The sequence below is a fragment of the Rhamphochromis longiceps genome, linkage group LG18, assembly GCF_057381845.1.
Source record: "Rhamphochromis longiceps isolate RC_006_pf linkage group LG18, R_longiceps_female_GT1.1, whole genome shotgun sequence".
NCBI classification, from domain to species: domain Eukaryota; kingdom Metazoa; phylum Chordata; class Actinopteri; order Cichliformes; family Cichlidae; genus Rhamphochromis; species Rhamphochromis longiceps.
This window is the reverse complement of record NC_140574.1, coordinates 14,528,495-14,542,925: the sequence shown is the minus strand read 5'-3', so window position 1 is coordinate 14,542,925 and position 14,431 is coordinate 14,528,495. Positions and strand designations below refer to the sequence as shown.

At 40.5% G+C, this 14,431-nt stretch overlaps 1 protein-coding gene across 2 annotated transcripts in view; it reads right to left on the bottom strand.

The window, feature by feature from the left end:
• Positions 1-13,515, bottom strand: part of pde1cb (phosphodiesterase 1C, calmodulin-dependent b) — a 119,308-nt gene extending 105,793 nt beyond the window's left edge. For both annotated transcript variants that reach the window (XM_085389040.1, XM_085389041.1), the window contains exon 1: positions 12,841-13,515. In XM_085389040.1, the coding sequence (XP_085245166.1) occupies positions 12,841-13,114 (274 nt within the window). In that variant the 5' untranslated portion in view covers positions 13,115-13,515. The remainder of the gene's footprint in view (positions 1-12,840) is intronic.
• Between the last annotated feature and the right edge of the window lie 916 nt (positions 13,516-14,431).

Below are 14,431 nucleotides of genomic sequence, written 5' to 3'. Positions count from 1 at the left end.
TGATTACTGGATCTTTTCAGAGCATCCAGCCAAGTGGAAAACATTTTTCAGGCAGTAGGCATATCATTATCCAAGTCTAACATAACGAGAAGACTTTACAAGAAAAAAAAAAAGAAATCTAATCACCCTGTACTGGAATGACAAGAGTAAAAGAACGCTTTGGGAAAGGCTCACTCTATGAGCCCAGTATACTAAAAAAGCACAATTTCTTTAAAAAAAATTGGGTCTGGGTGCAATTCCCCCCTCCAGGGGCAAGGGTACCTAGACCCGGTTTGTAGAGTACGCTTGGGGAGTGTGATTGTGTGTACAGCGTCTCTTTATGTCTGTCTCCACGTTGGTTGAGTGTGGAGTGAGTGCACATGAGAGCATGAGGGTGGGAATGGATGTTTGTGTCTGTGTGTGCCTGTATGTCTGTGTCTATATGTCAGGTTGGGTATCAGACGCCACCTCTCTGGGGACACCTCAGGCCCTCCAAGGTTTGGAGGCCTATCTCCACCCACCACCACTTCCCCTGCCGGTGGCGGACTCCCTCAGGTGTCGGTGTGTTGGTGGTTTTTTGTGTCTGGGGGTGGGCGTCCGGGTACACACCGGCTCACTCCTTGGCGGCCGCTTGTCGGGGCCTGGGGCCTGGGGCTCGCTCGGGCCCCTTTGGAGGTGGGGTGCCCCCGGCCTCTCGGCCTGGGGCTCGGTCACTCAGGCACAGCTGGGGGCCGGCGGAGCTCACGGGCGTGTCACTGCAACTCCCCCTGACTTCTGCTCCGCGGCTGCTGGGCGAGCCCTCATCTGGGACTCTCCTCAGCTCTTACTGGAACAGTGGCGCGGCTGCCCCTCTGTTGGTCTTCCATGGTCTCTTGTGTTCTGGGGGCCTCTGGATGTCTGGAGTTTTGATCTCCTCCATACCCGCTTCACACCCTGGAGGACGGGGCTGTGGCCCCCCCACACTCCCTAGCAGATCATTACATGGAGAAACCTTTGGAATGCAAGCATGCTGATCCACACAGGTATGCACACATGGGTATTCACAGACGCGGACTAAAGCTTTCTTGGCTGCTGCCTCAAAGCACACTGTGCGCTGTCTATCTTGCGTGCTGCACAATATCGTTTATTATTTAGTAAATATTGATATCTATGACTAGCTAGTTTATTGTGATGGTGCTTTGTTTTCTCTATTATTATGTTGCTCTTTGTTGTTTGCTGTCTCCTCTGTTTGTTTTTTTTGTTTGTTTGTTTTTTTTTTCTCCATACAGGTGACCCAGGAGTTCTTTTTTTTTTCTCTCTCTCTTCCCCCCCCTTCTCACCGTCTCTTCTCCCCTTTGGTTTTCTTTCTTTCTCTCCCCCTCTTTCTCTCATTCATTCCCCCTGTCCTATTTATTAAAAAAAAAAAAAAAAATGACAAAGGATGAACTGAAGCTCTGCCATCACGTAATGTCGCATACTGCTGTTTCTGATGTCATTTAATAAAAAAAAAATAAAAATAAAAATAAAAAAAAAATGTGTTGGAATGAGCATAGTTAACATTCATAATGGAAGACAAGTCTCTAATGATAGAACAGAAGACAGAAGCAGGTGGATACATGGATACATGTTTCTGAGACTGGGATACAAATGAGCTCACAACAGTAGGTGATCGAACTGGCAGCCAGAGCAAGGAGAAACTGGAGAACTATGGCAAATAGCCAACAGACATAAGAGGCCACTATGTGGGTGGGTTGCAGGTAGGGAGGACAGGGTATTGAGAGGAGGAAAAGGCAGGCGAGACCACTCTGGAGGTCTACCAGGAGAAGCAGAGCAGACAGGCAGTTCAAGTTAAGAAGATGGAAGCAGCCTGGAGGCTGAGCATGTAGGCTGGACTGCTCAAGTGCAGCCTAGGATCAGGAGCACAGGGGTACTAGATATCTCGTGTGCACCTCAAGAGCTGACGCAGACTATTAACTGGACCAAAGACGGGCATCGGGTAAAGCTGACCTTGAAGAAGGAGCAGGTTAGGGGTCAGTATGAAGTGCTATTAATCTCCAAGGAACTGTTAATAGTAAAGATATAGCTCCTTCTGTATATGCTGATGTTACCTCCTTAAGAAACAGGACACAGGAGATTAGATTAGGAAGCTTGAGTAATGAAGCTTACAATATGCCTGTGTTCAACAAGGTAGCGCTGTATTCACTCATCTGGCTGCATTCATGGGAATTCAGGCTGCTAGTATATTCTTTAAATCACTTCTGCTTTCCCACACTGGCAACATCAATTCTGTCATTGTCACTTTCACCGAATATTTTACTGGCCCACATTCTGTGAGCCAATCGTTATCCTACTTCCTACAATTGTTGGACGTTTTGCCATGTAGCTTCATCAGTGTCCTTCAAATAATCTCTCAATTGAAGTAAAAGATTGAAGGTAATCAGATAAGATGGAAGTGAACAAGTGGTTAAATATACCCTGAAATGACTGATGGAAAAGTAATAGGTCATAATGAGAGAGGAACAGAGAATCACATTAAAATAAAAAAATAAAGAAAACAAAAAAGCAACTAGGCCTAGGGGAGACCGGGGATAGTTGTAACGTGGGTCAGTTGTAACACTTCCAATTTCTCCAATCAGGGCTAAGTTTCAAATGATGTGACTCATCCTGTGCATGCCCAATTCAGTTCTGCTATCACATGTGAAAAATCAGCACATTTTGTCAAACACAGACAATTTAACACGAAAAAAAGTAATTTGTATGCCAAAAAGTAAGTTTTTCTACTTTATTTCAATTTGTAATAGCATTATCTGCTTTGCAGTTAAACTCATCAAACTTAAATTGTGTTATTTGTATGTCTATGGGGATATATTCTGTGTAGGTCTTTAGTGCTAATGTTTTAGCCGTTGGCTGTAATGTTAGCTAGTTCATGGCTATAGGAGTCTGGGTCAGTTGTAACAGCAACAGTCTGGGTTAGTTGTAACAATAATGCAGATGTTACAACTTACCACACTATTACTTTAACTTATATTAAACAAGTTGGGGCAACGACATCAGCAGAGAGAGGTTCACTGGTCGCTTTTGTATATGCGGTTAATGCCATTGGCAACACAATTCCTCCACTGTTTGTGTTCCCACACATACATTATGCAGACCACTGTGTCAGAGATGGACCAGTAGGAAGTACTGGTAGTGGAAATAAATCAGGATGGGTGCAAGAAACAGATTTCCTCATCTTTCTGAAGCACTTTGCAAACCACACCAAGGTAAGCCATGATAAAAAGTAATGGAATTGCGATGCTGGTGAACAGCTACATTTTTTCAGCTTCATTGTTATGTTCAAAATTGGTGCAAGAGTTGTAGGTTATAATGCCCACTGAGCCAATGAGGCCAAACTCAAGGAAGACCAACCAAAATTAATGAAATATTCAGTTGCAGAAATTTCCATAATTTGTCTTTTTTGGGGGGTTGGAATATGTTCAAAAGCTAGATTTCTGCATTCTGTCACACACACACACACAGCTACACAAATGGCTCTAAGTGCATTCATGTGTTGAATAAACAAAGATTACATGTTAATGTTTTCTTAGTACCCTTATTTCATTGTGTTACATTTTACCCCAGGATATGTTACAACTAACCCAGACTATGGGGTTAATTGTAACATTTCACTCTTCGTGTTTGAGACCATACCATGCAATGGGTAATTGTTCTGCAGAGAAAATAGCTGCACTATTTAATAGCAGAGACATGAAAATACTTTGCATTACATTTTGAATCCACTACCTTAAAAGAGCTTCAATTTACAGACAGAAATGTCAAAAATGTTACAACTATCCCCGGTCTCCCCTACTCCAGGAAACAACAATTAAACATCAGTCAAGCACAAAATTAACTTACAGCAGTGCTTAATCTGTAACTCAAAATACTGGCAATACATTAACAGTGAACAAGTGAATACACTAAGAGAATGTACCTGCTTTCTAACTGTCTATAATTCAATACATCCTTCAAACGTTAGACACAAACCACCATAAAAGAAGCCTAAAAGTGGTTATGGGAAAAGTGAGGCTTTCTCTACATTGACACCTACTGGCCACTTTTTGCTTTGCTATTGTCACTACTACCACTGATTCAAAACAACAGCCACCTCAAGGTGGTTCAATTGTCAGATAAAGATCCAAAAATATTAGATATAGGCCCAAAAAGCCCTTTGAGCAAGCACTTGGCGACAGCAGAAAGGAAAAACTCCCTTTTAACGGGAAGAAAGTTCAGTAGAACCAGCCTCAGGGTGCTGCAGGAAAAAGAGGCAAAATATAGGAGAGAGAGCTAGAGTTGAATCATTTCTAGATAAAGATTGCACAACTCTAAACAAAGTAACATATAGACCAACGACTGCAGGAACCAGCATGTGAGCAGACACATCCTTAAATTTGCCAACGACACCGCCATCATTAGTCTGCTAAATACTGAGAATAACACTGAGAATTCCAAGGACGTGGTGATCAGTCTCAGAAAGCCCCCTCACCCTCGACTGCAGAGCAACATCAAGAGTAAAGCTACTGAACAGGTGGAACAATATAAATAGCTTGGAATGGTCATTGATAATAATTGAAAATTTGACACTAATGTGGAAGCAGTGGTCAAGAAGCGCTAGCAACACCTCACATTTTTGAGGAAGTTGCATGTTTTCAACGTCAACAGAATTATGATAACTCTTTCATTGAATCAGTTTTACCATTTTCAGCTATTTCCTGGCTTGAAAAGGAACAAAGTGAAAGTAGCCAGTAAAGTTACAGGTCTCCCACAGACCACACTGCCTGCTGTATATGAGCAGCAGGTAGCGCGAAAGGCCAGAGCTATTGTTGAGAGCCAGACTCTCCCCCTGCACAGAGAATCTGAACTGCTTCCTTCAGGATGCAGATACAGAACACCAAGAGTAAGGTGTAACAGGACCAAAAACTCTTTTGTTTCCAGTAAAATAGCAGTCCTAAATCGGTTTGTGATACCTCTACATTACCTTGTACCATTTTTGTGTTTTTACAAATTTTTACTGGATAAAAAAAAAAAAATCACTGATTGTGTATCATTTTTCATATTTTTTATAATGTGGATGTGAATGATTTCTCGAGAGCCAGTCTGTAAACCAGACTGGGTGCGTATTGTGTTACGTTTACTCTGATAACCACACAGGTTTTGTGGGTTTGATTGTCTACGCCATTTGCTGCGTGTAGCCAAATAATCACAGGATTTTTTTCTTTATGGTGAAATGAATTGCAAATGAATGTATTGTGTATGAATGAGTGAAAAATCAAATAAGAATGTCCTACGTATAGGACAATTCAAAAAGCATGTTCTACAACCACTGCTTTGAATCCTTGTCAAGATCCATTTTTTAAGGGTCTTTATTAGGGTGACATCACTATCACTAGGCAACGGGAAGACCTTGAAAATATATACTGCACAAAATAAGACAAAAGGTTAATATTGCTAGCTCTGTTTTCTTAAAGATTATTTATTTGGGACATTTTTGCCTTTAATGGACAGCTAATTCAAAGCTAATTTTATTGTCATCTCAGCCAAATACACATATGCAAAAAGACAACATTACAAAGCTCCAACAAACAAAACCAGATATTGTTCCAATAGTCCAAGTACAAAAAAAGAAAATGCAAAACAAATACTCCAAAAATATGTTTCTTTTATTACACATAGTATGGAATGAGATTTGAATTGACCAAAGATGTCCTGGTTGTATGCAAGTACTGTGCAAGACACACACACACAACAGTGCTTGTTCTACTTTACTAATTCAGCTTTGATATGATTTTTTGGATACGTATGCATGGAGAAGCTGACGCACCGGACCTTCATCGGCTCATCACGCCGCTCTGCATAAGTAGTACTGGGTCCTGAGTGTTGTTGTTATTGTGGGTGATGTGTCCGGCTGGCAGCGGGAGAGCTGCAGCCGAGTGTGTACAGCAACCGTGGTGAAATAATCAAGTATGCTGAAAAGCATGAACATGTCATCAGGTCTGCCGTGGTTTGTTACAATCGATTATGTGAAAATAAACTTTTTTTCTTCTTTTTAGCAGACCAGGGGCCCGTTCTTCGTACGTCGCTTACTACATCCAAGATCAAATGACACATCCAAGATCAAATCATCGCGCTAACCGTGAGCTCGCTAATCCGGTTCCCCGAACACACCTGCTGTTGACGATTAGTACAGCTGGACGCAGTAATGTGACATCACTGGGTGTCATAAAAGGGGCTACGCATCGATAGTAGAAACATTGATCGGCAACCCTCTGATTGGTCGGCGAAAATGTCGAAGGAGCGCGCTCGGCTCGGTATTTTTCGGCAGCAGAGCAAGAACTCCTGAGTGAGGGATTTCAGGAGTTTCAGAGTTTAATCAGAACGCAAGGGAACACTGCAAAGGCTGCAAAAGCAAGGAGAGAGGGCTGGCAGGAAGTTGCTGACAAATTAAACTCGTAAGTAATTTAATAATAATAATAATAATATATTGGATTTATATAGCGCTTTTCAAGGCACCCAAAGCGCTTTACAATGCCACTATTCATTCACTCTCACATTCACACACTGGTGGAGGCAGCTACGGTTGTAGCCACAGCTGCCCTGGGGCAGACTGACAGAAGCCAGGCTGCCATATTGCGCCATCGGCCCCTCTGGCCAACACCAGTAGGCGGTAGGGTAGATTTATTATATTACACTATATTATCCAATATTATATTACATTATATTATATTGTTATATTATATCCTCTTTCACATTAGAGCCACAACAGGACCCACTAGAACATGGGAACAAGTAAAAGTGAAATATAAGAATATTCTACAGAATGGTAATATTTATCACTTATATTGCTTTTCGTCTCTTGGAAAGAGAGCCTGAAATAATCTGTTTGTTTGTTTATAACAGCAACCAAGAAAAGGGCAGAGCAAAAAAAGACAGGTGGTGGTCCTGCACCCCCTCGTCAACAAGTTGGTTAAGTAAATAATATCCTCACGGGAAAATCGATATCTCTCAATGAGCACACTGTCGCGCTGAGCTAAAGGATCCTGTCTGTCCCGCAATATACGCTGAATTCTGAGGACTCTCCTTATCAATCTTGCACCTTCCGCAATGGGTTGCTCGCGTAAACGGACAGGACATGGCTGCGACAGGCTTCCCAAATCCACCTTGGCTTTTATAGCCGTGGTCTCTCATCTTGATTACACGAAGTAATTTACAATTACTACTCTGAAATATGAATTACATCTGTAATAATCACATACATGTAATAGAATGTTAATAGTACATTTCCCTTTTTTAGGAAATGACCTGTATGTATCTGTGTGACATCAATAAAAGGATCAAGTGCTGCATTATCTTCAGTTACATTGATGTTATTTATTTATCGCTGTTGCTTTCGTATAAATGAAGCGGACATACCTGCGTGGCCGCGATCTAATCCTGTTTACATAAAGTAAACCTGCAGGTTTACGCTTACGGCTCTGTTGCTATGACAGCAAGTCCCGGATGAGCTTCGGGGAACCGACTGATCCAGGATCACGCGAAATCGTCAACAATCTAATCCGGCTAACCTACTTAGCGAGGTACGAAGAACGGGCCCCTGTAGTACAGTGGATTGTTGACAACAGAAACACACCTGCTTGCTTTGCTGATGTCCATTAATCATGAACTATTGCTCAACCTTTGATCAGGCCATCAAACAACAGGACAGGCCATCACTCAAAGACTTTAATTAGTGGTGAAGATAAAGGGAAGCTGGGGACAAACTAAAGGGCTTAAAAGCAGTCTGTTGTACTAAATTGATGTTTAAACAAAACCACCCAAAAAGAAACACTTTTTGTTTCTGTGTGTGTCTCGTTGTATATAACTAAAATATATGATGATTTAAAAAAAAAAAAAAAATCAATATAATTACTTGCTGAATTATAATTGCATGAGATTTTTTTCTAGATGCTTCAAATTTACCGTCATTTTATTTGATCAGTTTTGAAACTTTTCGATTTCGTAATCTGTCCCAGCAGCACATCACAATTCTTGACAACAACTGTGCGATCAGATGGAAAAACAAGCTCATTAGAGATGCGGAATGACATACACTTTGTCAGTCCCAACACCGCTGTCACCACAGTGACACACTCATGTAATTAAGACACACTGGGTGCAAGGGAGCTTGTCTTTTCCCCTGCTAAATACTCATTAGAGGCACCTTTAAGGGTAATGTTAGCCTGTGTTGCAAAGCTGAGGGAAATGAGCTGACAAAACAGAGAGCTCCATGAGCTGTCATCTGATTTCTCCTGCACCAAGACCCTGAAGAGAACAAGGAAAAGCAGTCTTAAGAAACAGAGTCCACCATTTTAGCTAATGATTTTTGCACCAGCATGGTTCCATATCAAAGACGCAAAACTAGTTTGGTGAGAGTAAGGTCAGCAAGGAAAACAAATATAATCCTTTTGATTAGAGGCAGACATCTTTCACATCCTAGACATCATTGCGCCGACAGACCAAAGCGACTAATCTGCGTTATATGGACACAGCGTGAAAACCACAGCAGTTCTGCACTTTATGAAAAAGTCACGTCCAGTTTCTTCACAATTTGGAGACAGAGCAGACTGTGCAAGCTGTGGAGCAGTGGCCACAAAGGAAGCAGAATTTGGACTGCATGACCGAAAAATCCTCAGTGTTGGCAGGAGAAACAAAAATTAATATTTGCTTAATAGTTATCAAATACTAAACTGAATACTTTAAAACTAGAGTTAGTAAACAGACAGAATTTTTTGATACTTTTTAACTACTGCTTTTCCTACTAAATAACAGCAAACAGCTTTGATTAAACCATTTAATACTTTTGAGACAGTAAGGAGAGATTATAACTGACTATTAAAAGTTTAACCACAAATGGTGTGAAGTTGAGACACCACTTTTTAATGTGAATACCCCTCCCTGACTTACACACTTGCATACAGATAAATGCACATTAGATGCACAGTGGGGAGCAATGACAGTTTAGTGTTGCTAACTTTTCCACTGAACATCAGCTACATGTAAAGTAGTCTGTGGTTCCTAATTAATCCCTTCTCTCTTCATCTTTTCCTTGCACTCAACAGTGACACAGAGCTGCGAGGATGAAAGATTAGAACATACACTCCCCAGACATTTTATTAGGTGCATCTGTTCAACTGCCCATTAATGGAAATATCAAATCAGCTGATATCATAGTGGCGACTATGATGCAAACATGGTCAAGATGACCAGCTGAAGGTCGAAATGACCACCAAAACAAGGAAGAAAGATGATTTAAGAGAAACTGATTTGAGTATTTCAAAAACTGCTGCGCTACCGGGATTTTCTTTAATAACCATCTCTAGGGTTTATAGAGAAAAGAGAAGATTTTTAGTAAGCAGCAGTTATCTGGGTAAAAATGCCTTTTTGATGCCAAAGGTCAGATAAGATTGGCTAGACTGCTTCAAGGTGATAGTAAGGCAACAATAATGCAAGCAACCACTCAATCCCACCAAGCCATACAGACAAGCATTTGATGAACACAAAGCATGTTCATGACATAAAGCAGAACAGAAGCCTAGAACAGAAAACTGAGGCTGTAACCAAAAGTGGACGAGAGAAGACTGGAAAGCATTGTGTGGACTGATAAGTCTCAATTTCTGCTGCAACATTCAGATGGCAGCGTCAGAATATATGAGTATGAATCCATCCTGCCTCGTATCAACAGTTCAGACTGGTGGTGGGGAGTGTAATGGTGTGGGAGGTCATTTTTTAGCACAACTGGGTATTGTTGCTGACCCTTTATGAGCATAGTGTACAAATCTTCTGATGACTTCCTGCAGCAGTATAACGCGCCATGTCACAGAGCTCAAAACATCTCGAACTGGTTTTCTTGAAAAACAGAGCAGGATGTGGGAGAACAGAAGACTCATAATCATACCTGCACCAACTGTGTGAAGTCATCATGTCAATATGTCCGAAATATCTGATTAGTGTTTCAAGGCCTTTTTTGAATCTATGCCATGAAAAATTAAGATAGTTCTGAAGGCAAGAGCGGGTCAAACTCAGTACAATCAAGGTGTACCTAATGAAGTGGTAGGCGAGTGTACATTTAAATTAAAGGCCACATTCAAGTTAAATAAAAGCGTTATATTTTCCAAGAATTTCTTGTCCATAAACAAAAAAAATATATCACAGTAATTACTTATGGACTTCTACATTTGGAAGCGAGTGATTTCTTCTTTAATTAGAATGTCATTATAGGAAAATCAGCTTTTTTCACGCTGCTCAGAAAAGTGTCCGATTATGTGGATTTAGGAATGAAATTAAGATAAGATAACCTTTATTAGTCCCACATGTGGGAAATTTGTTTTGTCACAGCAGGAAGTGGACAGTGCAAAAGTTATGAGGCAAAAATTAGAATACAATAAGAATAAATACAGTACACAAATGTACAGAATAGAATAAAATAAAATAAATATACAATAAGATAAAAATAGAATACAAATACTATATACAACTGAGTAAAAATACAACGATGACAGAAAGGATTATTGCACTTGGTATTATTGCATATGTATGGATGTGTGTGCTTGATCAGTTAAAGTCTTTATTATGGAGTCTGACAGCAGTGGGGAGGAAAGACCTGCGAAATCTCTCCATCTCCATTATATCTTAACACATGAAGAAAAAATCTCGGATAAAAACATGTCAATAATTTCTTGCTACTCTTCTACAAATCACGTTAAATCTTTTAAAACCTACAATCTTAAATGCAACTTGACTCCTTTATGTAATATGACTGATGTATGCTACAACAGCAGCTCCACCCCCTTTAACACCACTTGAAATCTTATGACCTATTTTTTGTGCTAGTCATAAAATCCGAAGGGTAATTGCAGTTCTTCAACATCAGATGCACGTGACTGTATGACTGGCTGTAAAATAATTCCTGGAACACATGTTGCGTAGTAATGGTAAAAGCTGTTTTGGTACTGATGTGTCCATATTAATCATAGGGTGTGTTTGTCTGTGTGTGGTCTCATCTAGCCATGCTCTAAAGACCCAATATAAAACCTCTGCAGTCCCTTAACATTATAACTAGGCACTCTGATACTGAAGGGATCCAACCAGATAAGCATGATACTAAGGTTGGTGCTTATTTTATTTTTATTTTTTTGCCGTGTGCGTTTTGTTTTGTTTTCCCCCTCAGGAGGTAGCACTTGAATGCACAGTCAGGCAGGAGACTCTTCAGCACACATAAACGTCACTGGGGATCAGGAAGGAAACTCAGCGGGAGTCTACACTGTCATATGGCCATGGAAACTGCCCAAAACAGGTGATATTTAAGGAGCCAACCAGGGAGAGGAATTTCCCTCGAGGACAGATATGCGAGGAGTTGTAACTGGAGATGGCAGCGGTAGAGCAAGGTGAAGATGCAGATTCACACTCGTCTGCAGAGCTGAGTAGGCATTAACCAGACAACACAAGCAGCTTCAGCAAGACTTTGTACATTTGTGCATGCTGTATATCTCAGCTGAAACACACAACTGCCAAACTGCAGGGTTAACATAAAATGATAGGACTGTTAGTTTTGTTTATTTCAGTCGGGGGGGCATCTCAAACATCAAAGAGATGCTTTGGTAGTGGAGATATGCTGCATTGAGCCTGGTCTTCAAAGAGCTCAGCATTCATTCAGTGAATACCTTTTGTCAGCAGGATATTCACACGATCCTCTGAAGTGACCAGTTGCTCTCATCTATTTTAAAAAAAAAATCCATGAAATGAACCACAGACATCTGCAGTATAAAGTAACACAAAAGCCAGGATGCCCCCCCACCCCCACCACACCACACCACACCACACACAGAGATGTTGCTTTCACATGAAATGAACCTGAGAAATTCTATTAATGAAATAGCTAACCTGATCTATGGAGCGGTCACTTACTTTTACTGGCATTCATCAAAACATCATTCCCACCTTTCAACAGAGTGTGCAGTACATGGCACTCATGACCAAACCTCAGTGATTACTGCATGTCAGTGGTTTTCTAAGAACAGCTCTAGATACTTATTATTAAATACAAGATGAACCTAACGCTTCCAAAGAAGAAGCAAAATGGCCACTATCAGTGCTATGGTGAATGTATGAAGCATGAGGAAATTGTATAATAACTATTATTAAAACCATTTTAATGACATAAGCCTTTCACAGTAGTCCTATTAGAAAGTCATGCTGCAAAACCCTGAATGCCAGACCTTTATGTGGAGTATTTATCTTGTGTCACTGCTTGTTTTAAAAAAACTTCCACATCTGCTGCGTGTTACTCGACCCTTCTCAAAGATTACCTTTTGGCAAGAAAACCACAGGTGTAATCAATGACATTAATAAGTGCAGCTGCAATTTAAATTAGCATCCAAATGGTTCTGCTATTGTACACCTGGCTCATTAGGTCTCTTAATTGAACTGAGCCATCATTAATTTCACTACTTCCACCTGTGCTTCTCTGTGTCTTAAAGAGTGATAGAAGAAGTATTCAGATCCAGAACTCACTATATAGATTGGCTCCAGCTGCTGTCTAACTTTATATTATATAATATAATTATATATATTATATTTAATTAAGCGCTATCTTTTATAAACTCCGTGTGTTTTGTAGTTGTCAAATAAGTGGAAAGCAAAATAATTCTGTGTGAAATTTGGAGAAGTTAAAGTGTACTTGCATAAATATAACTGGGTAAACTGTACTATGTGTGACTCTTAAAGTGGCATTAGTATGTGTTGTTTTCCACAACTTCTCCTTGTTATGTGCTATTATGTCGTAAAGCAATCGCATGCTGTGTAACTCACCGCTTTGTGGACTCTCGAAAGCCTTTTTCTTTGAACTCTGTTTGGCTCTGTCGGAGTCCTGTCTGCTCAGGACCTCGGACAGCGACTGCCGGGAGCTCTGCCGTGCGGTCTGGTTAGAAACGTTGAACCGTGTTGCCCTTTTCCTGTCTTTGCTATTGGCCCGGTCTGACTCCGGAGCGGACTGGCTTCTCTCCGGGTCATGGTTCTCCGGCTCTGAGCCGACTTTCACCAACGCGTTCCTCGTCCTAGTTAGAGCAGAAGTCACCGAACCCATCGCTAATTGAAAGTTAAACGTCTCAGTTGGAAACGGTTACTCTGAATTTCATTTTACCCAAAACCTGTTGAAAGTGGCCAACAGTGAAAAACATGTACTTCAGCTGTAAGCTTGGGACTTCATCGTAAAGTTACATTCAAAAGAAAGAAAACTCCGCACTTTGACCGGACCGTGTCTGCATCTTCCTCGTTTTCTGTTTCCTCCGAAAGACACGTCATCTAAAGTTCCTCCTCTGTCAACAAAAGCGCGGATCTCCCGGGACAGGGAGGCGAAAACAAGCGGCAACAATTAACCAGCAAGGTATCCCGAGCTGTTAAAACAGCTGCGCTGACATAAATGTTAATTGCATCATCACAAATTACCTGTAGATTCCCTTCGTCACAGGCGACTTTAGTCCTATCTGCGAAAAGTGATCGCGAGATTTGGGCGTGGTCAAGAAAATGAAATTGTAGTTCCTGGCTACTTCAATTATTAACCGGAGGGAAGAGGGGTGCAGTTGTCTCAATCACTGGCAAACAGCAGTTAAAAAAAGTAGGCGATGTACTTACTTATTTATTTGTGTATTACATTTGCAGCAGCATTTCTATCAGTTTTTAATTAGAACCATGGGGCAATGATTGTTACACTAAGTTTAACTTTTACTAATTAATTTAAGTGCAAATAAGCTACATAGTAACCAACTATGTTTCTAAGATGAAATTAACACTTATTCAAACATATTATATGTTTGTGATGGAAGACCAACACACATGGTTAGGGAAGCATCAGTGTCACAGTGAAAAAAAAGTCTGCTGCAGGAGTCTGGGTACTTAATGCACTGAAATCAGTTGACCTCATTATACTTGCGCCACATTGACCCCGTTGAAAAACTATTATGTAACACTGTGGCTGAATGAGATGTTAAAAGCTTCATGTTATAAGGTGACCTGAAATCCCAGTCTGAAGTAACTATACCTGCCAGATATGTCCTGGGGGTACAGAATATTATATTTCACTTGTAAGAAAAAAAGTGTAGTTTCCCAAACATTAAAGTAGATGATCCTTAAGTTACACTTCATAAATTAAAATGTGTCATTAAATGTTAAGGTCTAATTTTAAGATTAACTGTGTGTAGTTTTGTTATATTTACTTCATATATGTTATAGTTGATCCTATCTCAACCAGTCCAGAGCTTTTGATCATATCACATGACTTTCATCAGCAGATGACATGTAACTGTCACATAATTTTAGATTTTTAATTATTCTTTCAGAGCCTAAAACAGTACAAAAGAAGAAGCAGAAGAAGAAAAAGAAGTCCACCTTAGCTTACAAGTTT